Source organism: Leptodactylus fuscus, chromosome 1 (assembly GCF_031893055.1).
Source record: "Leptodactylus fuscus isolate aLepFus1 chromosome 1, aLepFus1.hap2, whole genome shotgun sequence".
Lineage (NCBI taxonomy): Eukaryota > Metazoa > Chordata > Amphibia > Anura > Leptodactylidae > Leptodactylus > Leptodactylus fuscus.
In genome coordinates, this window is record NC_134265.1 from 171956976 (window position 1) to 171982358 (window position 25383).

Below are 25383 nucleotides of genomic sequence, written 5' to 3' on the forward strand. Positions count from 1 at the left end.
TCTGAGTCTCAGGGAGTGAAAGGACCTGTAGTGACGTCACGGTCATGTGATCAGTCACATGTCTGGAAGGAGCCGCGCTGTAGGCTTGTGTGAAGTGTCGGTGTATATGAATAGGAAGAAGAAAGTGTATTGCTTGGTGTGTGATACTGCGTGTGGGGAAGGAGTGTGCCTCCATTATTATGAATGTATGGCTTATGAATGTAGCAGGGCTGTGTGTAGAGTATATACTTCACAGCAGAACTGTGTGCTTGTATGTAATGCACGTAGGGCAGAGCGGTGTTTTATTACACAAGTAGCAACGCTGTGTGCATGCGCCTAAGTCGTGTGTATAATGTGCGTGAAGTAAAGTATTATTTGTGTACATGATGTGTATGTAGCTGAATTGGGAAAAGTGATTTTTGATACCCAGGGGAAGTGCTTTAGTTAGTAGTCTATACAATGTAGAGCAGGCATGTCAAACATGCGTCCCGAGGGCCGCATGCGGCCCTTTACAGGCATATCTGCGGCCCTCACAAAAGTCTCAAAGTTTGAGACTTTTGTGCGGGCCGCAGATGTACAAAACTCACGATCAGCACTTCCGGCTCTTCATTCATTGGCCCATATCCCTGCATATGACCTGATTACGTGATCAGTGGCTGCTGTTCACATAAGCAGGTCATATGCAGGGATATGCAGCGCCGCACCTCTCATGAAGTGACCGCTTCAGGCGGCGCTATGCCGGGGCCCCGGGGGACGACGACATTTTTTGACCTAAGCCAGTCCAGGACAAACTGTCCTGGACTGGCTTAGTGTCACTGTCTTGACAGGGAAAGTGAGCGGTGGATTGGGGCGATCCTGCTGGACACAGCGCTGCTCCAGCGACCGCCCCTCACCCTTCGCAGAGAGCAGGTCTCCCTGCCTGCTCTCTGCCTGCTCCGCTCCGCCCCCTCCTCCCCACACGCCGGGTGACGTGGCCACGTAATCAGGCCCGCACCCGACGTGTGCCTGCGTCCTACGCGGTCTCACAAGACCGCTGCGCAGGCTGAAGAGCAGAAGCAGGTAAGCTTCTGCAGAAGAAATTTTTCAGTGATTTTTCAAGTATTTAACCCCAATCCTACGGATAGGGGATAAATAGTAGATTTATGATGATGGGGGGGTTAGAGTGCTGGGGGAGGGGGGCTTTTTGATCTCTGTTTGGCCCTTCCTTGGGCTTGAGAACTGTTTTTTTCCCACCCACCTTGTAATTCTTTCACTTGCAGGTTAATTGGAGCATTACATTCTGTAGTGCTCCAATTAACCCCCAAGTGCAAGAATTGCAAGTGGGTGGGAAAAAACAGTCCTCAGGCCCAAGGAAGGGCCAGACATCCAGAAGCCCCCCTTCCCCAGCACCCCCCCCCCCCCCCCCCAGCAGTCCAACCCTTCCCCAGCACTGCAACACAATAATGGTGTCTGCCAGCTTTAACTGAGGTGCCATTTTACCGGCAATCACAGGCACCCGGAGCAAGATCCGGGGCCTGCGTGCATTTTTATGGCAGCTGGGAGCCTTGTGAGGCTCCAGCCTGTCATTCTATACTTTCTATTGTAGGCTACTCTCTGTAGCCTGCAATAGAAATGCCGGATTTTTGCGATGCATGGTATTAGTGATCAGTCCCCTAGGCCCTAGCCATTAGCTGCTGTGTGCGGCCCTCGCAACAACCTCTTGTTACTCATGTGGCCCTCGGGGTACCCTGAGTTTGACATGCCTGATGTAGACAGCGTCGCACCTCCCATGAGGCGACCTGAAGCAAGCGCTTCAGGCGGTGCTATGTCAGGGCCTCAGGGAGGGCGGCATTTTTGCTTCCCTAAGCCAGTCCAGGACAAGCTGTCCTTGACTGGCTTAGCACCGAGCGGTGGTTTGGGGAGGCCACTGGAGCAGCGCTGCTCCAGCAGCCTCCCCTCACGCTCAGGCAGAGAACAGGCAGCCTCCGGGCCTGTTCTCTGCCGGCGAACGGGGCTAAGCCCCGCCCCCTCCTCCGGCCACGCCCCCTCCTCGGGGGGGGGGGGGGCGGCTTTCTGTAGTTCGCCTCGGGCGGCTTTCTGTAGTTCGCCTCGGGCGGCGAAAGGGGAAGGTTCACCCCTGGATGTAGAGTATGTGTGGGGCAGGCCGCAGCTCTACAGTCATGGCCAAAAGTTTTGAGAATGACAAAAATCTTATATTTTCACATGATCTGCTGCCCTCTGGTTTTTATGTGTGTTTGTCAGATGTTTTTATCACATACAGAAATATAATTGCAATCATATTATGAGTAACAAAAGCTTATATTGACAGAATGAGTTAATGCAGCAAGTCAATATTTGCAGTGTTGACCCTTCTTCTTCAGGACCTCTGCAATTCTCCCTGGCATGCTCTCAATCAACCTCTGGACCAAATCCTGACTGATAGCAGTCCATTCTTGCACAATCAATGCTTGCATTTTGTCAGAATTTGTAGGTTTTTGTTTGTCCACCCGTCTCTTGATGATTGACCACAAGTTCTCAATGGGATTAAGATCTGGCGAGTTTCCAGGCCATGGACCCAAAATCTCTCTGTTTTGTTCCCTGAGCCATTTATTTATCATCTTTGCTTTATGGCAAGGTGCTCCATCATGCTGGAAAAGGCATTGTTGATCGCCAAACTGCTCTTGGACGGTTGGGAGTTGATCTTGGAGGACATTCTGGTACCATTCTTTATTCATGGCTGTGTTTTTAGGCAAGACTGTGAGAGAGCCGATTCCCTTGGCTGAGAAGCAACCCCACACATGAATGGTTTCAGGATGCTTTACAGTTGGCATGAGACAAGACTGGTGGTAGCGCTCACCTCGTCTTCTCCGAATAACGCTGGGTTCACATCTGCGTTCTACTCTCCGTTCTGTGCTTTCCGTCTTCTGCATGCCAGAAGACGGAAAGCACAGACCGGGTGCGGCGGTGAGCGTTGTATGCTCTCCGCCGCGAAACTGGATTTTTAAATCCGGACACAGAGTACTGCATGTCCGACTCTGTGTCCGGATTAAAAAAACCGATTTCGCGGCGGACAGAGCAAAACGTTCACGGCCGGACAACTTTCTCACCCATTCAAATGAATGGGTGAGAAAGAGTCCTGCAGGTTTCCGTCTCCTGCTCTGTTTTATGCAGGAAACAGAAACCTGCAGTACGGAGAGCAGAACGCAGATGTGAACGAGCCCTAAGCTGTTTTCCAGATGTCCCAAACAATCAAAAAAATGATTCATCAGAGAAAATGACTATACCCCAGTCCTCAGCAGTCCACTCCCTGTACCTTTTGCAGAATATCAGTCTGTCCCTGATGTTTTTTCTGGAGAGAAGCGGCTTCTTTGCTGCCCTCCTTGAGACCAGGCCTTGCTCCAAGAGTCTCCGCCTCACAGTGAGTGCAGATGCACTCACACCTGCCTGCTGCCATTCCTGAGCAAGCTCTGCACTGCTGGTAGCCCGATCCCGCAGCTGAAACACTTTTAAGAGACGTCCTGGTGCTTGCTGGTCTTTCTTGAGTGCCCTGGAGCCTTTTTGCCAACAATGGAACCTCTCTCCTTGAAGTTCTTGATGATGCGATAGATTGTTGACTGAGATGCAATCTTTCTAGCTGTGATACTCTTCCCTGTTAGGCCATTTTTGTGCAGTGCAATGATGACTGCACGTGTTTGTTTAGAGATAACCATGGTTAACAGAAGAGAAACAATGATGGCAAGCACCAGCCTCCTTTTAAAGTGTCCAGTGGTGTCATTCTTACTTAATCATGACAGATTGATCTCCAGTCCTGTCCTCATCAACACCCACACCTGTGTTAATGGAGCAGTCACTGAAACAATGTTAGCTGGTCCTTTTAAGGCAGGGCTGCAATGATGTTGAAATGTGTTTTGGGGAATAAAGTTAATTTTTCTAGTGCTGCTGATCTGACTAGCAAGGAAATGTATGCTGGTCTGTTGATCTTTTTTGCAGGTATAGACAGCACATGACACTGTGTATCTAAGGCTAAAGTCCCACGTTGCAAAAATGCAGCATTTTAGCCACTGCAGAAACGCCAAAAAAGGCTGTGTTTTACAGTGCCTGCAAAGTGAGATTCTGGTTAATCCCATCCACCGTTGTTGCAGTGAAAAATTGGGGCCGGCCTGATACAATGCTCAGCCTGAAGAACAGCGCTCACCCAGAAGATGACAGAAACTTCTTTAATAACAAATGGAACAGCACAACGTGTTTCGGACATATGGTAGTCCTTCCTCAAGTGCACAGTCACTGGCCTGGATGGCTCCAAACATGATTTTTTTACCGTTGTTGCAGTGACATACAGTTAGGGCCAGAAATATTTGGACAGTGACACAATTTTTGCGAGTTGGGCTCTGCATGCCACCACATTGGTTTTGAAATGAAACCTCTACAACAGAATTCAAGTGCAGATTGTAACGTTTAATTTGAAGGGTTGAACAAAAATATCTGATAGAAAATGTAGGAATTGTACACATTTCTTTACAAACACTCCACATTTTAGGAGCTCAAAAGTAATTGGACAAATAAACATAACCCAAACAAAATATTTTTATTTTCAATATTTTGTTGCGAATCCTTTGGAGGCAATCACTGCCTTAAGTCTGGAACCCATGGACATCACCAAACGCTGGGTTTCCTCCTTCTTAATGCTTTGCCAGGCCTTTACAGCCGCAGCCTTCAGGTCTTGCTTGTTTGTGGGTCTTTCCGCCTTAAGTCTGGATTTGAGCAAGTGAAATGCATGCTCAATTGGGTTAAGATCTGGTGATTGACTTGGCCATTGCAGAATGTTCCACTTTTTTGCACTCATGAACTCCTGGGTAGCTTTGGCTGTATGCTTGGGGTCATTGTCCATCTGTACTAAGCGCCATCCGATCAACTTGGCAGCAATTGGCTGAATCTGGGCTGAAAGTATATCCCGGTACACTTCAGAATTCATCCGGCTACTCTTGTCTGCTGTTATGTCATCAATAAACACAAGTGACCCAGTGCCATTGAAAGCCATGCATGCCCATGCCATCACGTTGCCTCCACCATGTTTTACAGAGGATATGGTGTGCCTTGGATCATGTGCCGTTCCCTTTCTTCTCCAAACTTTTTTCTTCCCATCATTCTGGTACAGGTTGATCTTTGTCTCATCTGTCCATAGAATACTTTTCCAGAACTGAGCTGGCTTCTTGAGGTGTTTTTCAGCAAATTTAGCTCTGGCCTGTCTATTTTTGGAATTGATAAATGGTTTGCATCTAGATGTGAACCCTTTGTATTTACTTTCATGGAGTCTTCTCTTTACTGTTGACTTAGAGACAGATACACCTACTTCACTGAGAGTGTTCTGGACTTCAGTTGATGTTGTGAACGGGTTCTTCTTGACCAAAGAAAGTATGCGGCGATCATCCACCACTGTTGTCATCCGTGGACGCCCAGGCCTTTTTGAGTTCCCAAGCTCACCAGTCAATTCCTTTTTTCTTAGAATGTAGCCGACTGTTGATTTTGCTACTCCAAGCATGTCTGCTATCTCTGATGGATTTTTTCTTTTTTTTCAGCCTCAGGATGTTCTGCTTCACCTCAATTGAGAGTTCCTTTGACCGCATGTTGTCTGGTCACAGCAACAGCTTCCAAATGCAAAACCACACACCTGGAATCAACCCCAGACCTTTTAACTACTTCATTGATTACAGGTTTACGAGGGAGACGCCTTCAGAGTTAATTGCAGCCCTTAGAGTCCATTGTCCAATTACTTTTGGTCCCTTGAAAAAGAGGAGGCTATGCATTACAGAGCTATGATTCCTAAACCCTTTCTCCGATTTGGATGTGGAAACTCTCATATTGCAGCTGGGAGTGTGCACTTTCAGCCCATATTATATATATAATTGTATTTCTGAACATGTTTTAGTAAACAACTAAAATAACAAAACTTGTGTCACTGTCCAAATATTTTTGGCCCTAACTGTATGGCAAGAAAGATAAGGAACATGGAATAAAGAGATAGATGCCAGCAACATGGTGGCGTTGGCAGGAACTCCATAAGACCCCCCAGGGAACCTGATCAACTGATAGCCCATCCGCTAAAACAGTGGCTACCCGTGGTCACCATAGACTATAATAGGGTCCATTAGGCTTCCAACTTTTTTATGCTGAAACTGGCAGAGAGAAAAGTCCTGCGGATTCTGCAGCAAAATCTCCTATGGAGATGTGAACCTAGCCTTAGCTGATTTCCTTTGTTGTCTGAAACTTCAATTCTTCAGACTAGATTTTACGAGATCCTACAAGACTATAAGCAGGACTTTACTGATGTTTGCCATAGTTCTGTCAGTTAGGACTATTGTGAAAAGTCTCGTTGCACAGTGGTTCAGAAAGAATTTTTGTCCTGATTCGTCTTGGAGATGTCTTAGGGGGCGTTCACACTACCGTCGGTGTCCTACAGCTAATGTCCGCTTCTAATGTCCGTGCAAAATCTTGTGCGGACATTAGTATTGAACACTAGCTGTGTCCGTGACATTTTGCATTGATTTAAATGGACATCGGGTGCGTTCTTTTACAGTCCGTGCCTGTTGTTAACTGTCCGTTCCCATAGATGTCCGACTTTTCAAGCGGACAGCAAAACCCAACATGTAGGCTGTCATAGCAATGTGACACAGGCACCGGAGCTTACTCTGGGTGCCAGCGATCACAAGGAAAATGGCGGCGTCCACGCGCCGCCGGGAAAATGGCGCCTCGGTCAGCTTTGACCGAAGCGCCAGAAGGGTTAATGTACCCGATCGGTGCGGGCACCAACTAGGGACATTACCGCTGGTTGTCTACTGTATAAAACAGTAGACACTCAGCGGCCGCCATAGTTAAACACCCGGCATGTGCCGTACTACTACGGCAGATGTCGGGAAGGGGTTAAATTACTCATTGTTCAAAAAATCTATATTTATTGCTAGGGCTCTCATGTGACCGCCCCAGGCACATTTTCCAATGTTCTGGTGATGTCCTGTGTCTAACTATATGAACCTCTTCCCTGCCATACTTACCTGTCTTCCGGACACAGGATGTCACCTGTTCTGGACGGCTGGCCCTTCCCCTTCTTGAGTCTGCTGGTTGCTCATGTGAAATAGAGCCGGAGTGCTGGCATATGCAATAGCCAGCCCAGAAGATCAGAACCGGAGGACAGGTAAGTATGATGGGGTGGGGGGTTGAGTTAGTTAGGAAGCGCTAGTAGTGGGCTGGCTAGCTAGAGAAACAGGGAGGTGGTGTGAATCAGCTCTGAGTGAAGCACAAGACATCATAGTATTTTTAGGAAAACACAGAATAGGAAGATGCCAGGAACTCGCAGAGAAACCCAGAAAACACTGCTAGATGTATTTTGGTGCACTTATGAATCTATTAAAATTACTAAAAGACCTTTTTTAAAAAATAAATAAATATTTTTTTGCCCAGAAAACTTTGCAGCTTTATTTGTTGCACATTTTGCTGTATTATATTTGCTTGGTTTTGGAAATCGCAGCATGCCAATTATATCTACGGAAATGCTGGCGGTTTCCCCATAGGTATAATTGTAACAAAAATTCCACAGAGCAAATCTCTGCAAACTTTCTGTCTAGAGTGCTGCAGGAAGAACTGTGACGCATTGCTGCCATGGTTTTTCCTGCATCACATTTTTGCTGCGGGATGCCACATGGGGCCTTAGCCTTAAAGGTATTTCCAGGATCTGAAGCTATTTGATACTTGAAGTGGCTTTCAAAAGTATCCATGCCCCTTCAATTTTTTCACATTTTGTCACCTTACAACCATGAACTTAAAATGTAGTTTATTGAGATTTCAAGTGATAGACCAACACAAAGCAGCAGATAATTGTAAAGTGGAGAGAAAATGATACATGGTTTTAAAAATTATTATCAAATACAAATATGAAAAGTGTGACCTGCAAAAGTATTCATCCCCTATAACAATACTTTGTAGAGCCACCTTTCGCTACAATTACAGCTGCAAGTCTTTTGTTATATGTTACTACCAGTTTTGCACATTCAGAGACTGAGAATTTTACCCATTCTTCTTTGCAAAATAGTTCAAGCTCAGCCAGATTGGATGGAGAGCGTCTGTGAACAGCAATTTTTGTGTTTTAGGTTTCATGACCTAGGATAGGTCAACAGTATCAGAGTGGTTGGGGTCTAAATCAATCTGCTGATGTGGCCGCTGGAAGCCGTATACGTCCAGAAGCAGCCTGCTCCTATACAAGTGAATGGAAGCGAGGTTCTGTGGTAAGATTAGGGGGTGCCAATATGTATTTTTGGCAGCTGGGGGTCTGACCAATACCTGGTTGATCTTGCTGTGATGGGAGGAAGTTACTGCATTGCAGTGTATAGTATTGAACAAATCAAAGCATCATTAGTTAAGGTCCCCTAGTGAGTCATGAACAAAATGTGTTATGAAAAAAAAAGCACTGCGGGAAAAAACCCCAATGCATTGCCACCATGTGTTTTTTCTGTGGGCTGCTACATGGGGCCTTAACCTAAAACTAGTCTAAAAATAAAGTATGGCCTCAAAAGTAGCAGGTGATTAATAAGCCCAATGTGTGTCTTCAGCCTTAGGCCAGTTGCACACGACCGCCAACTGGCCATGAGTTAATGGAAAGCGCAGGGAACGGGATGCCTACCAGGTTCCATAAAAACGCCTCCACACTCAGCTACAAAATGAATAAATAGGCGTCCCTACAGGTTTCCCCACCTTAACTTGATCACGGTAAACATGTACCCTAATTGGCAATGGTGCCATGCCCCAGGAACTTCTGGGTCTATAAAGGATAAACCATGTCCCTCACCTAGCAACTCCCACTTGTCAACCAATCGGTCGCATCTGGGGTAGGAGCAAGTTCCAAAAGTCACATCTATGCAGCTGCTGAAAAGCGTCAAATAGTGCAATGTCTGGGACAAGGTATGAAAATATTAGATATTTCTCGAAAACTTAAGCATGATCATTGCACTGTGAGGAAATGTGTGGCCGATTCAGAGCACAGACGGGTTCATTCAGATAAAAGCATAATGAGTAAGACGTATGCTAAAGACGTTCATCAGAGTAATGCCCTGTTCACATCTGCTTTTATTATCCCCCCTAACGGAATACTAAAAGCAAGTACAAAGCGCTGTGCTGTAAAAGCACACGGACCCCATAGACTATAATGGTGTCCGTTTTCTTGCTGCGCACTGTCCGCACGAATCATGTGGACATATATATATATATATACACATATATCAATGGCATCTACATGCACAACTTATCAAATATACAAAAATAGGGCATATTCACCACATCCAATAACAGTCCACCCACAGTACCAACAGACACACTGCAAACAGTCTCTGCTCTGTGGGCAGCCTTTCTGCCCATACGTGTGTGTACACTCTGGTTGGACCAAAGGGACTAATATGGGATGTTTTTTTAGATTTAATATACTGTACATGAAGATACCATGAAGAAACATTTTTTTTTACAAAGTCTCCTGTTCTTTTGAAGCTTGTGAGTAGCACTATACATCTAAGACCCCTTTCACCCTTTTGAGCTCAGTGTATTTCTAATGGAAATCTACACCACGTATGCATAAAGTGGGATTTTTTTTACTGCATACCTCTGTGCAATGTACAATAATGTAGTCTACTATGCCATTCTATACTGCAAAAAAGGTATACTAACCAAAAGGGCACTTTTGATCATTAGCACGTGAATGGAGTCCTATAAACACATGATTTATAGGCCAGGAGATTTTCCAACTATAAAATATGTATCTATATGCCACACCTAAATTCAGAACATGATGTGTACAGGGCGTGCAGCATGATATCAGTTAGCTTTTCCATATATTCATGTGACTTTGAAGCTGGGGAAAAACCACCAATAAATTTGGAGGAGTCCCTTATAGCACATAGTTACATTCCAGCTCTCGTATTGCCCGAGCCTGTTAGGAAATAAAAGTAGTGAACTGACATTTATTGTAATTATTTCTTTACACAATTAGAATATGTTCAACGTTGAAGACAATCCTGTCGCTCTGCTGGATTTGGCTTTCACATAATATAATTGGGGTGAGGTCTAAGCAGTGAAATATATGAATGAAATTACATAAAGAAATGCAATATTAACAGTACACAGAAATGATATCATTGACATTCATATGCGGTTCACAAACATGTCCTGTAATTAAATGGACTTGGCCCAAAAGAATCCCTTGGACTTTCTCAGGACACACTAGTGCAGAGTAAGTAAAGAGATTACGCTAGCCTAGTATATGCAGAGAGTATGTATACCACCCTGCACCAAGAAACACATTTACATTTTGTACCACTTATTATGCAGCCTTCACTTATGCCTAACACTAAAATTGGCAGTTTCCATTACTAGTACAAAAAAAAAAAAAAAAAAAAAAAAAAAAGATAAGGAAGGATAACAAACTTTCAGATAATTTTTTATATTGTGGCACCTTTTGTGTAAAATGAAGAGAAAATGAGGGGAGGGCAGGGTCCCTGCACAAGGGCGTTATAAAACATACTAACTTGCTTTTGGTGTCATATGAAAGAGGACTTAACAGAAATATTACTGTCTCACGCGTCATTGGGATTTTTATATGCAGATGATGACACAAATGCTGCCAGAAAATCAAAAGTTGTCTAAGGCCAGGGCCCCACTGGCTGGAAACACTGTGGTAAAAATCGCGGCGTTGTACAGTACTTGCAAAGTGGATGGGATTCATGCGTATCCCATGCCCACTTTGTGGGGAAAAAAAAAAAAAAAAATCGCTGTGCGGACACGCTGCCATTTCCAAACCATCGCAGTTCTGAAAATCGCAGCATGTCAATTATATCTATTGAAACTCCGGTGGCTTTCCCATAGATATAATTGTAACAAAGTCTGGGGAGGAAAACTCTGAACTTTGTTGTAAGCACTGTGGGAAGAACCGCAATGTGTTCACGCCGCAGTCTTCCCGTTTCCGCCCAGTGGGGTCTTAGCCTAAAACTTTAGTTATATTTTAATCCCTTCCTGCCGTGGGCATTTTTTGATTTTCATTTTTGACTACCCCCTTTCCAAACCCCATAACTTTTTTTTTTTATTTTTCCGCTCACAGAGCCATATGAGGTCTTATAGTTTGTGGGATAAATTTTTTTTCATGATGCCACCATTAATTATTCTGTACAATGTACTGGGAAGCTGGAAAAAAAAATTCAGAATGGGGTGGATTTGAAGAAATAGTGCATTTGTGCGACTTTCTTACGGCGTTCACTGTGCAGCCAAAATGACGTATCATCTGTATTCTATGTTTTGGTATGATTTCAAGGATACCAAAAGTATATGTTTAAACACCTACTAGTATAGCGGATGTCAGGAAGGGGTTAATGGAGTTATGTGGTTTCTGGTCTATCCTTAGGATTGGCCATCAATATTGGATCTGTGTGGGTGTCACACTAGGAACCCCTGCAGATTACCTGAACCAGGACGGCACAGCCCTAAGTAATGTTTGCATGCCACTAGGCCACACTGCTTACTCACTGTACAAACTGATAGGCCATCAATGCTTGGAACCAGATAACCCTTTTAAGCAGTTATACAGTGCTTGAAGAAAAAAAATGGTACAAGGCAGTTTATTTTTTTTCTTGTGTGCGCCTAAATTTGTAGGTTACATATTACAGTCTAAATTCCCAGTGGAATACATTAAGCTGATTGATCCAAAAATAATTGTACAGTTTCTGAATACACTATTTCTCTAAGTTTATTGTGATGGTTGTAGATGGAAATGTGTGAATAACATTGTGTGACAAAGTGAGATCTGCTGACTGACATTGTGGATGAATTCATTCTCTTGTTCTGTGTATTATTCTTGCTGATTCTGAAAAAAAAACCACAATGAAGAACAACCACAGGAGTCAAACCCAGAAGGAAAAACAAGATGCCACAAAGCAATGCATAATACAAGGAGATTAAAAGAAAGGAAAATTTGCATTGATATTTGTATTACTTGTATATTTAAAACAGATTTTTTTTCTTGGGCTTACCAGATTAAATTGGAGAAGATTTCCAAAATCATTTTACAGTTTGCATACTTGTATATACAGGATATCACAGAAGATACGTACACAATGGACACATTTTATATACAGTAACTGAAGCCTGAATCTCTGAGACCAAGATTTAATATAACCATTGTTAGGGTCCATACACACCTCTACTGGCATATAAATTATATGTGTCTGTAGGAACTTATTCACCCAATGGAGGCCAAAAGGTTTCCTGTATGTTGGTATACATTTTTTGTTGTTGTTGTACAGAATAGCATAGTTGAATGCGTTATTGTATACAGGACACCAGTGGAACAGTGATATATGGGTGATATATGCCGCTGTTTGCCTATACAGTGCCATGTGTCACAGGTATACACTAGGTAATCTTCCACATGTATACCAACCACATAAGTGGCAAATCCAGTGTGAATGCACCCTTATAGAGAGAATGACTTAACTCCACTCTCTTACAATACATAATAATGATGTAGCAAAGCAAATTTAACTCAAAATGCATCTTATGTTACATAATTTATTTCTATGCCCTATTAAGAATGCTGTATGAACTGCAAAGTGAATCTGTCACCAGGACAGGTCCCTCTGAACTTAGGTCATCTAAACATTGGACTAGCAAAGCTGAACTACTGCACAACTACAAATGGCTAAAGTGCCAATCAGTGAAAGAGAAGACGTGATATTCAACCCCCCTCCCTCCCCCGGTTTCTTAAAAGTCTGGTGTACAGGTAGTGACGTGACCCCTTTCAGTCTGCTGAGTGGCTGGGGGTATATAGCTGGGAAGGGCGTATGTGCCAAGCTATTACAAAGCCCTCTGCTTAGCACTGTGGAAGGCTGTTTAGTGAACACAATTGCACTTACTACTTCAGCATTATTACAGCCTTGTTGTCATGCTTACATTATGATGCACATTTTCTTATTTAAAAAGCATTTGTCACCAAAATATTTATTTATTTCAATGTTTTTAAGCTAATCATTTAAATTGTGCATTCAGTGAAAACTGCAGATCCCTCCATGTCACAGAAAGTTTCTCATCTTATCCATATTACAGATTTAGAGTAGCTGCATTCCCATTAGGTCACATTAGTCTTTCTTCCGTATCAGTACACTCCTGTGGTCACACCATGTTCACAGACAGTACAGTGCGCCTGCTTGAATCAGTGCAGAGGCTGCTGTAATCACAGGATTTTATTAGTCAGCAATGTATTTCTACAGAAACACAAAATAGCTAATAATTCACAATTTGGAAAAAAATATTGAAGGTATTTTTGCTATGTATTCTTACAACTGGGAACTGTGTTTCTTCCTTATCCTGTCCAGTAGAATGGAAGTAAAGGGATTCAGTAAATCAAGCCTCCTCCGACTCTACCGCCTATTAAAATCAATACTGCATTAGGCTGTAGGTGAAATCATGATGAGAAACTTGAATTTACACACTCAGGGAATCACAGGAGGTACACTTTAAGAATAATTTAATAATCATATTTTTCACTATTTGTTTTCTGAAAACACTACATAATTTAATTAAAAGTGACCTTCCACCAGCTCCACCACTTGTATCTTTGAATAGGTGAAGAAAAAGCACCAATGGCACAGGACATCATGTATTGCCACCCTTAAGGGGTTAAAAGACAGCCCAATTATCAGGCCAATGCTAGTTCACGATAATTGGTCTATCTAATTGTGCTAATGATCAGCTGATAAACTAGCAAATACTTGTTTATCAACTGAATCGATCTTTTATGTAGTATAAAAGATGCAGCACATCCCCGTGTGTAAAGAGCTCTAGCACAGACAATCAATGCAGCTGAATGTGGATGGAACAATCACCTAAGAATTCTTTCCCCCCATGTATTTTACATTGGCCTCCATAATAGGCCTATGCAATTGAACATGGATGGACACGGAACAGGCAGTGCAACACCTTCTTTAAAAACAAGTGACAAATACTTTAAAAGGAAGTAAAGACCCTCAGTGACTACCATTCACCAGGTTCTCTGAAATTAAAATCCCCTACAAAATGTGTTACAAAATCACCGTACTATTTTTATTTCTAAGGATCATGTCTGATATTTGATGTTGAAGGCAAAACCATTTTTTCTAAACCTTTATCAGCACACTTTGGTCCTGTAAGAAATTATTCCTTCAACCAAACCATTATGCCCTCTGCCAAATTCAATCAATATGGATATTTTTCTATTGTCATTGACAGTTACCTGCAAACATATGCGTTTCCCAATGTGAATATTCTCAAGAGGACCTGACTATAGAGCAAAAGCACTTTATGTCAGTAATCTGAGCAAATCTACAACACATTCAATCTGGAGACAGTCTTATTAAAATTACATTTGTTCTACAGAACACTGCATTCCACCCACAAAGTACAGAGGTGGGTATATGTGGAAATTAAAAATCAAGTCATTTATTATGCCTAAAGTTGCACAGGCTGCACCCTGGTAATGTCAAGCAACCTACAAGTATGGCATGTTTTCTGTCTGCCTAGTCCCTATTAACTCAGTCACTTGTTAAAACATTTGCAGCAGATGCTAACATCAGATCTGAGCAGCATAGTCAGGCACCAAGGACACTGCAAGCTTCAGAGCAGCAGCAGGCAAATAACCCGATAGTGATCAGTTTGCTTCTGCTTTTGGTGAACAACAACCATGATGTTACTAAATTAAATAAGAAATAACTAGCATTCCACTCAGACCATTCTATCATCTCAAAGTGTAATGTTATTGGGCAACGCTGGTTAAGCTGCTGGATGAGCCGCTCATTCCGTTTTCAGTCTTCTGAAGTGTTCGGACAGCACTTGGAACCTGTAGTCCTGTACATATTGTGATACCACCACACCAGACCTGTAAGAAAAGAATTACACAAAGTTAATGGCAGTTTTTCTAATGTTTTATGTACCGATTTGTATTATTCTAAAGCAACAACTTATATTGTAGTGTTGAACAAAGAATACTATCATCCGTATCAGTTTCTGTCAATGGAATTCACAATATAATTCATCTTAGTACCCAAGTATATTGAAAACCATTTAAGCTATTGGGTAGGTAGAAGGTGTCCGTTTAAAAAAAAAAAAAAAAATAAAAAAAATGGACACAAACTGATGGCTATCAGTTACTATCTGTTGCCCATAGACCTCAATGTTGAAAAAAAAAAAAAAGGACACTTGCTGTCCGTTTTCTCGAATGGACAGAAAAGTCCTGCATGTAGGATTTTTTTTGTCCGCTTGAAAAAACGGACACTTACGCTGGGTTCACACCAGTGTTCGGCACTCTGTTCTCAGGTTTCTGGAAACCTGTCATGCCGAATCCGGCCATGAGCGCCGATGAGCGTTTTATGCTCTCCGTGGCGAAACCGTTTTTTTTTTTAAACTGGACACAGAGTACTGGATGTCCGACTCTGTGTCTGGTTTAAAAAAACCCGATTTCGCCGCGGAGAGCATAAAACGCTCAATGACGCCCACGGCTGGACACTTTTCAAGCCCATTCAAATGAATGGGCTTGAAACATGACTGCAGGTTTCTGTCTCCTGCCCAGTTTTGTGCAGGAAACGGAAACCTGCATAACGGAGACCGGGCACAGATGTGAACAAGACCTTAAGGATACAAACGGACACTAAAGGAGAACAGATAAAATCCCATTGAAATGAATGGAAATTGTAACGGACACAACTAGCATCCATTGCTAAAATCTTGAACGGACAGTAGCTACGGACACCAATGGTAGTGTGAACGCCCCCTTAATATGTTTTTTGTTTGAGGGGTGAAACTTAGATAGACAAAGGTAGAACACATTATCCACATATATATGTTGCCGGAGTCAGATTCCAGGAACCAACCAAACTCCGTAATAGCGAAATAACCCTTCATGCTACATCTACACAATTTATAATTGAAAACTTCTAAAAACCATAAAGTGTAAGTGCTTATTTACTATTGAATGTTTAGTAAACATTTATGTTTAATACATTTTTATTGAAATTTAACACGTACAAAAAGAAAAGTAGAAAAGAATGTAATAATCCAAGAGGAGCAGTAAATCTGTTAGCCAGAGCACCTGTATTGGGGGGCTAGTGAAGTAAATCATAAGATAAACATCTATGACGCGGGGCAATGCCAACCAGGACCATCCGCATCGCCAAAGTCAAGTCTATGAGGAACCTGTGAAAATTGACTACCCTCAGACATACACTTGGCCTTTAAAAATTTATGAATAAGCTCTTAGTTGGACAAAACAAACCAAAGGATGTCAATGGGGCCATGAAAAACAATGACTGCTGCTACTAGACACTGAAGATTACACGTGCACTGTAATGTAACATTGTTAGCCGTTTACATCTCCTTCCATTTTTTGGGGGATTCTTTTTTTAAATAAAAAATAAATGATGTATGGATGGAAAAAATCACAGAAAAATGCTAAAACATGTACACGAAGAAAGATGAAAAACAGTCGACAAACAAAATAAGGACACGAATAGGCAAGTAGGGCCTTACATGAGGTGTGCCACAATACTGGCTAGGAACATAACGACAGCTTTCTTACTAACCATAAATCCAGGGACGACTGGTTGTGTAAACTTTGTCTTAAAGCTATATAGTAACTGCTTTGTGTCTGCATTGTAAAATGAGAGTTGACCTGCAAACAAATTAAAAAAGGTCAATTAAAGGTAAATAAGTATAAAAATAAAGTATTAATTGTTTAATTTAAAAAATATGCCTTTATGAAAAACTGTTGATATATTACATTATTACAGGATGTGAGGTATTATTTATCTACTACATGTTTAACTATTTGACCAGTATTAGGGGATAACACCACTCCTTAGGGAGTGTGCACCTTTACAGGAGTATGGAGGTGTACAAGCCTTTTTTCGCTCCACTGGGGGATGGGAAAAATATGCAAATCTGTTTTCCAAGATGTAAATAGGAAAACAGTGCCTCTGCTTGCTGCCCTCTATGGGCAGCCTCCTTAAACATCATACACGACTTTTTCAACAAGGCTTAGGCTGGTCTTACACGACCGTAGTTTAAGTCTGCAAATATATAGTATAGTATATAGTATAGTATAGTATTTGCGGACACATTATAGTCAATGCAGCCTCCTACACCACCGGATATTTTATCCGTGGTGTGTCGGGCCGCAACCGAGGTCCGCACTTTTTGGAACATGTCCGCAATGGCCGCAATTCACAGCACTGCACGGACTCGCCCATAGAACTCTATGGGCGAGTGCTGCAGTTCACGGACACCTGCGGAGTGTAAGCTGATGATCAGCAACTAGTGTTGCTGATCAGCAACTTGCGGACCGCAAATGCATTACGGTCATGTAAGACCAGCCTTAATGCTATGTTGCGAGGTTTAGCTAAACTAGTATTTCTATTCCAAAAGGAACAGATTCCCAGCTGTGGACAGCGCTATTTCGATCTGTTGGATCTCTTCAGCACAGCATGGTACATTTGACTAGTACTAATCTATAATGCTTAATAGTCCATGAAAGTCCAAAAAAACATGAAAGTCAGTTCAGTGAAAAAGATTACCTCCATCAAAGTCACAGTATACACCTATTCTATCCGGTACTGCAACTTCCAGGGCTTTGGCTTTGTTGTTATGCTTTGCAGAAAATGTTGCCTGCAGCCAGTTGTTCACGTGTAAGCACCAGCTTATATTGGTCTTTCCTAGCTGGTCAAACTTGCCAATTGTTCTATATGTTATGCCCACACTGTATGATTTGCAGTCCTTTTGAGCTTTCACCTCCCAATAATGTTGTCCGCCTTCAATTGCTGAGTCACCTGTTCAAAGAAGCACATTAATGCCTTTTTATGCCTAAACCATTCCAATAGCCAGTTTTACAACTATTTATGAAAAATATATTTCAGCATTTTCTGTCTCTATGAGCCAGAAAGGACAGTTCCTTACAAGTAGTGTTTCTTACTGTCAAACTCAGGCCTAAATGGCCACCATGGGACACAGCATGGAGGCTCAACTATTTTAAGGGTATGTTCAAACTGAGTTTTTTGCAGATGGACTTTGACGCGGAATCCGCCTCAAAATCTGCCTGCAAAAATAGCTCCCATTTACTTCAATGGGAGCCGCTCACTTTTTTTTTCCCGCTAGCTAATTGCGTAAAAAAAGAAGTGAAATGACCTATCTTGCTGCAGATTCCGTGGCCGAGTCAGCCGCGGCGTCAATGGCTCAAGACACATTCAGGAGCGGTATGCTGTGACGGAATACCAATGATACATCGGCATCCCGTCGCGGCTAGCCGCACAGAAAGTTCACACAGCGGAAAAGGTTTCCGCCACCTTTTCCTCCATGTGAACATATCTTAAGACATCCCATAGTAGTTAAAGACGACCTTTCATGGTCTGGGGCACAGGCAGTTCTATATACTGCTGGAAAGCCAACAGTGCGCTGAATTCAGCGCACTGTTGGCTTTCCCGATCTGTGCCCTGGGTAAAGAGCTTTCGGTCCCAGTACCATAGCTCTTCACAGTCAGAAGGGCGTTTCTGACACTCTGTCAGGAACGTCCTTCTGTACAAGCAGCGCCTATCGCGCTGTGCTGTGTGAGTGAGGAGGAACACCCCCTCCCTCTGCTCACAGTGCTCGTCCATAGACGAGTATTATCAGGAGGGGAGGGGGCGTTCCTCCCCGGTGTAAGAGCACAGCGCTATTGGCGCTGCTTGTACAGAAGGACGGTCCTGACTGACTGTGAAGAGCTACGGTACTGGGACCAATAGCTCTTCACCCGGGGCACAGATCAGGAAGGCCGACAGTGCGCTGAATTCAGCGCACTGTCAGCTTTCCAGCAGTATTGCCTGTGCCCCAAACCATGAAAGCTACTCTTTAATGGAGAGAGCCACACCTTCAGTCAAGAGATGGAGGTCAGGAAACCCCCATCCTCAAAATAGATATGGGCTCCAGAAGAGGGACATGTATCCACAGCAAATGTCCCAAAGAGGATTACCCTATTAATTGGTTGCCTAAATCTTAAGTGCTAGACTGAAAGGGTTATCAGAAGATCAACTTTCAATCAGGTTTTTTTTTAATGGCAAACATATTTATAAGAATTTTTTTAAATTAATGTTATTGTGTCACCATATTCGTATTAAAAAAAATGGAAATCTTCCACTTTTCACTCTGGCCACTGGGCCATATTATAGGTTGACACTTCTTAAGTCAAGGTCTCTCCGTCCCCCATTCCACTTAAAATATGATTACAGTCTATGGGGTCCGCCAGGTTTAGAGGGGTAACCACTTTTTAAACGAATAGGGATTCTGTTTTTCAGGTCACCAAGCGGACCTGAAGAATGGAAACCTGAATGCTAGTGTGAACCTAGCGTAAAAGCGAATGACTATGGTCCATGTGGCTGCTGTGAGGTTTTGCAGGTGAATAACAACAAGTCACTGCAAGGATGAAGTGACGCCAAGTCAATTAAGACTTGGCGTCCTCTACTTATAATATTCATTTATTAATCCAACCCTCTCCCCTCAAATCCTTAAACAACAGGAAATAAAGATCATAATAGAAAGGCATAACAGACAGAGGCTACACCCTTACCCAACACTGTATAGGATTCTCCTGTGAATCGATCCCTGCTTCCCCTTCCCATTGATGGTCTAGAAGTTACAGATGTTCTCTTTGGTGATGGAGTTGCACTTCTGTTGGAAAGAATTGGCAAAAATGGGATTTATGAGAAAGTCTATTACTATCTGGTTTCTTGTCACCCGCATGGATATACTAATGAGGTGCAGTCTTCATTACTATTAAGTAGTCTTCAAGTAAAGATCTGAACTTGTAGTAAACTAAAATGTCTTATTTATGGGTCTCTCTGAAAAATACACAGGCTGCTAATTCATTACACATAAGGCAGCTTCTGTGTATGATAAATTGGGAAGATTCAGACAGAAAAAGAATATATATTTGTCCCTATGTGGATAAGACATCAGTATCAATTGTCTTCAGGTCCTTTAATCCTAATTTCCTCAATGTGGCTAAAAGGTAAAAGCATCATATAGATAGTACAAAATGAATGTTAACCCATAATTACAGATTTAATAGAGGATGCAGTGAATACATATCCACTAAGGGATATTAAAGTGTAACTCATTTTATTTTTTGCTATTGTGTCGGGGGTGTTTGGTGAACATTTTTTTGCAATATGCTTAAATAGCCTATCTAACTTTCTTTTAAACAGAAAACAGACTCTAAAACTCTCCATAGCAACCCTCTAACAGAGCTGTTGCCAGTGAAATCTGTACACATTTGTATTGCCAGTATGTAAAGGTGTAGCATTTGCGAAAGGGAAAATAGCCAATTCAAATGGCTGTATCTCTGGTTTTATATAACCTAGAAAAAATGGTTCTGGTAACTCATGAAAGCTGAAATTGTAAGTTCTCATATGCTGCCAAGACAATGTGAACTAGACAGTATAATGCCAGATTCATCATCAAGCATCTACTTTTGTAATAAATTTGGTGCATTTTAAGACCAGTTTCATGTGGGTTGTGGGGGGGGACGACAGTGTTTTACAGTACCAGCAAAGTGAATGAGATTTCATGTGGGGAAAAAAAAAGTTGCAGTAAAGTTGTGTTTTTGAAAAATGCTGAATGTTAATTTAAGCTATAGAAACACAATATATTTTATAGGAGAAGAAAAAAAAACAACAATGAGAAATGCATCGCTAAAAAAGACAACATGTTTTTGCTAAGTCTTTTAGTTGTGGCTGAGGCCACACGTAGCTGCTTTTTTTTTTTTTTTTTTTAGTTGCAGAGTTTGCTGTGGTTTTTTGAGCCAAATGCAGGAGTGAGTTTAGCAGAAGGAAGAGGTATGAGTTCTTACTTTACATTTCACATTCCTTTCCAAGCCACTCTTGGCTTTCGCTCAAAAAAACACAATATTTTGTGATTTTGTTTAATCTCATCCACCCACTGCAACCCCCCCCCCCCCCCCAAAAAAAAAAAAAAACAAAAAAAAAAACACAGCTGTAGAAAAGCAGCACTTTTCTATCTGAATGTTTTGTGTGACAACCGAATGGAAACCACTTGGATCCCATAGTTGTCCTTGGGGTCCATGTGTTTTCACAGGTAACCGCTTTTCTATGTGTACAGGTTTCCACTCGGGGGGTCCGCAAGTGGACTCCCCGAACAGAAACCCGAACGCAGATGTGAACCAGGCCTTAAAGGTGTATTCCCATGTACATAATCTTATCTATATTTGTAGATAATTAAAAGTTAAACATTTTTGCAAATATAAGTAATTAAAAGTTCTTCAATATTTTAAAGATTTTCTCTAACCATCTTAGTGGTGACGTCTTTTATCTTGATCAGTTGCCAATGGTTACGACCACTAATGCAGAAACTACCTATGGTCTGGGACTTGTCAGGAACCCGGCCATGATTTTCTTATTGTAGCCGGGTTATCAGGCAGGGACACTACATGTATCAGTGGATATCCCGGCCACAATAAAGAAGTCATGGCTGATTTTCTGACCTTAGAAAGTTTCTGCATTCATTTTTTTTTTTCTTTATTATGTAGATTGTGAGCCCCACATAGAGCTCACAATGTACATTTTTCCCTATCAGTATGTCTTTTTTTTTTTTGGAATATGGGATGGAAATCCATGCAAACACGGGGAGAACATACAAACTCTTTGCAGATGGTTTTATGCCCTTGGCAGGATTTGAACACCAGGACTCCAGCGCTGCAAGGCTGCAGTGCTAACCACTGAGCCACCGTGTGGCCCCCCGCATTCATGGTCGTATCCACTGCCAACAGACTGTGACCACAAGATATTTAGAGAAAATGTTTAAAACTCTGCAAAACGTTTAATCACTTGTATTTACAAAAATGTTTAACTTTTAATTATCTACAAATTAAAAAAAAAACTACGTACATGGGAATACCTCTTTAAAAAGAGGTAGTAAATGCGCCCTATTGTTTCCTCTCTGCGGGTCCTGTAGCCCTCTCTGCACAGGGGCATCAGTGTTACAGGTTTTCCTGGCAATACCAAAATGAAGTATGAAGTATTAGTGTCTGGGAAATGATTATTTCACTTTACTTCCAAAGTATGTTATTAGGCTATCCATGTGAGCACAAGTCTCCAGTGTCATCATTGCAGGATTGATAATACAGTATATGGGAGCTAATAAATATTCTTTTAATATTGTTGTGATTGAGCATTGTGTAGTTAATATACATGTATGCTTGTTATTTCACTATTTATATGTACTATTCTTTAGGATTATGATAATATTAATTTATATATGACCTATTAAGACTTTTTCATCAAACACTAACATGGATAAAACATGTAAGAACAACTGCAAAAAACAATGTTTATGACGTACTACTTTGATCTAAAGTGTTGCTATTAGTCATTTGATGAATACAGAGGGACTTGCATTTATGTTTTAGTGTATTAAAGGAACTGTGTTAATAGTCGGGTGGTGTCAGCCAAACATACAACATAATTCATAACAACCAAAGGTGAGGCTGGGCAACATTATTCTAGAAGAGAAATGTTAGATTATCTCTAGTCAGCCATACACAGAAAATTGTTACCTATACCAATGTTAGGGTAAATTCTCACAGACTATCCACCTCAATATCCTGACCAAAAAGACGGCTCCCATTGAAATCAATGGGAGCTGGTCAGTTCTTTTTTTCCGGGAGATGCTCATTCTTCAGGCCAATTCGGCCTGAAGACACTCCTGACTAGGCCCATTCATTGGGCCTAATCCGGAGCGGAGGGCGGGACTGGATGCCGATACAATACACCAGCATTCAGTCGCGGCTACCCGTTTTTTGGTCTGGAACTGGAGGCGGCCTCAGTCTCAGGTTCTGGACCAAAAAACTCCATGTGAACTTACCCTTACTACTAGGTGCTCAAGGAGATGCAGGAGTCAAACCTTACTCCTGTGTGTAATATTGGAACTGAATAAACCTACATGTTTTCTCTGTTTAGCCACTGATATACCATTAGAATTTGCAACGCTCCTCAATAAGCAGCAGTAACACTCAAAGGGCAGTCACAGGCAAAACGGCAAAGCATAAAAAGCCATTCAACAGGCCAAAATCAACCATCACATTCCAAACACAAATAGCAGCTTGAGAAGAGGACTAGAACATAAAAGGTAGGCAGGATTTACTTACCAAATGAAAGGGTAGCATAGGAAAGCATGAAAAAGAAATAAAGATACAAGCCAGGCTAAGAAACAAAACTTAACAGAAACAGGAGTACTCTTCAGTTTATGGAGAGCCCTCTTCGCCGAAGTCCTGCCTCGCTGCCAAGAAAGTGAAGGCAGAGACTCCAGGGCACTTCCCTAATATAGGAAATGATCATTTATGGGCAACATATATATACCGTATGCCACCACTCAGATAGCAAACAGGTTTTATTTATAGCCTATGAAGACAACTAAGTATTTGCCCACAAATGATGAATGCATACAGAAAAAAAAGTTACATTTCCAGCAACAGAAATCCAGCAGCCTGCCAGAGATTAAAGAAAGTGCTTTTTTTTTTAATTTCAATTAGCAAAGTAAAATGCAAGGCTTATGTGCTTAGAAAAGCTGCAAATAAGCTTGTAATAAGACCAGGCTTAGCAACTGTAGATATCTGCAGCCTCCTGGATTTGTCAAATAACTTGGAGATACCTGCCAAGTTCTTTCTGTACATACCACCACTTCATAGGTCCGTAGAAGTTCAAGTGCTTATACTTATACTGAAAAAAATCAAATATGGCCCAATCCTCCCATAGACTACCCCTTCTTTACATAGAATTGGGAGTCCAACCTACCAGGTAAATAAGAGTAACAAACCCCTCAAAAATTGCATAAAACTATTTTTTTGTGTTTCAGTTTTGTTGCAAGATAATACAAAATAATGCATTGCCTACATTTAGTGTCTGATTATGTGCTGCAAAAAAAAACAAAAAAAAAAAACCTCCCTGTGTGAACTCAATCTTACAGTAATTCACATGAATGATGGATACACAATCATATTCATTTTGGGTAAAAGAAAGGCAAAAACTTTCTGTGATCTGAGGAAAGGCTGGCTAGATTGTTTGCATGGAGTATTAAAAGGAAACTATTGTTAGAAACAGTTTGATGCTAGAGATTCCAAGCAAGCCATTAGATAGGTCCTAGTGCTATTCATATCTACATTCTCTTCACCTGGGATTGTTCTTCAAGGTAACATGGCCACTGTCAGACAATAGAAACAAGCACAATGATGAGTTATTTGGTTTGTACATGAGCAGATTGATAGCATGAATGGAGATGTGTCAGTCTGCATCCAGCAAAATGTATATCCATGTTTATTGATAGGAATCTACTAATGTAGTAAAAACTTGGAGTGTGAATTCATATCCACAATAGCAACTTTTTGTTATATTTGAAGGCTGGTGAGACCAAAATAAGCCACCAAGTACTTTCAAGATTTTTGAAGGTGCTGCCAAAGTCATACTATATGTGAATGTCCATGTTTGAACACATCTTTTATCTATACACATTTCTTTATTAGAAATAAGTCTTTAAAAGGCTTTGAACCTTCCGTTCTTAGATACAAGAGTCAAATTCTAAAATTATAGCTGGCCACAGACACCACTAGAGGCAGCTTTGGAATTTATGGCATATTTTATACATTCATTATAATAATAATAACCCAGTAAACAGCCAAAATTGTAATCGTGAATAGTTTGTGCCGAGGATTTGGAGTTCTGGGTCACAAAATAGATGTTTGCAAAAATATAATAAGGAATGAATCTGCACATAATATTGGACTATAAAACAAAAAAGGTCAGCACAACTTATTATAGCAGTTTATTAAGCAGCAAAGACTTATAAAACAAAATATAAAGTGCGAGGTTGTGGTCTAGATTGTTTGGAACTGGCATTCATGAAATGCCAAACTTGTTTATGACATGCAGCCTGCACAGGCTTGCTGAAATATTGCCCTGAAAGCAACGATGGACAGACTGACATATACCTTTAAACAAAGTGGGAGTATGTGGTTAACCATCCAAATCCATTTCTGCTTACCTGCCTTTGTTCTCTTTGCCTTTCACTTTACTTTCTTGAGTCTTTCCACCCATTGGATCCCATTCTACATAAGCATCTTCCACTTTCAGGTTAAGATGGGATGATGTGTTGTCCAGGCCAAAGGTCAGTGCTGAAGTACAAGAAAGCCACTCAATGCATGGATAGACTTTACTTTATACGTTGGTAATGGTGTCTTAATACTATACAGAGAAACATCTCTGGTCTCTGGCTTGCACCGATACTTCTATCTGGATTTTCAGGATTTTGTACCGCAGGAGTAATACTGTAGAATGCGCA

General features: G+C 41.6%; 1 protein-coding gene across 3 annotated transcripts in view; it reads right to left on the bottom strand.

The window, feature by feature from the left end:
* Positions 1-11360: 11360 nt before the first annotated feature.
* Positions 11361-25383, bottom strand: part of FSD1L (fibronectin type III and SPRY domain containing 1 like) — a 57349-nt gene continuing 43326 nt past the window's right edge. The window contains exons 9-14 of one of the 3 annotated variants that reach the window (XM_075280070.1): positions 25087-25216; positions 24220-24249; positions 19604-19701; positions 17583-17834; positions 16593-16681; positions 11361-14893 (exon numbers count right to left, since the gene is read on the bottom strand). In XM_075280070.1, the coding sequence (XP_075136171.1) occupies positions 14771-14893; positions 16593-16681; positions 17583-17834; positions 19604-19701; positions 24220-24249; positions 25087-25216 (722 nt within the window). In that variant the 3' untranslated portion in view covers positions 11361-14770. Of the gene's footprint in view, positions 14894-16592; positions 16682-17582; positions 17835-19603; positions 19705-24219; positions 24250-25086; positions 25217-25383 lie in introns of all 3 variants that reach the window. The other 2 variants (XM_075280061.1, XM_075280079.1) reach the window with 2 other exon arrangements.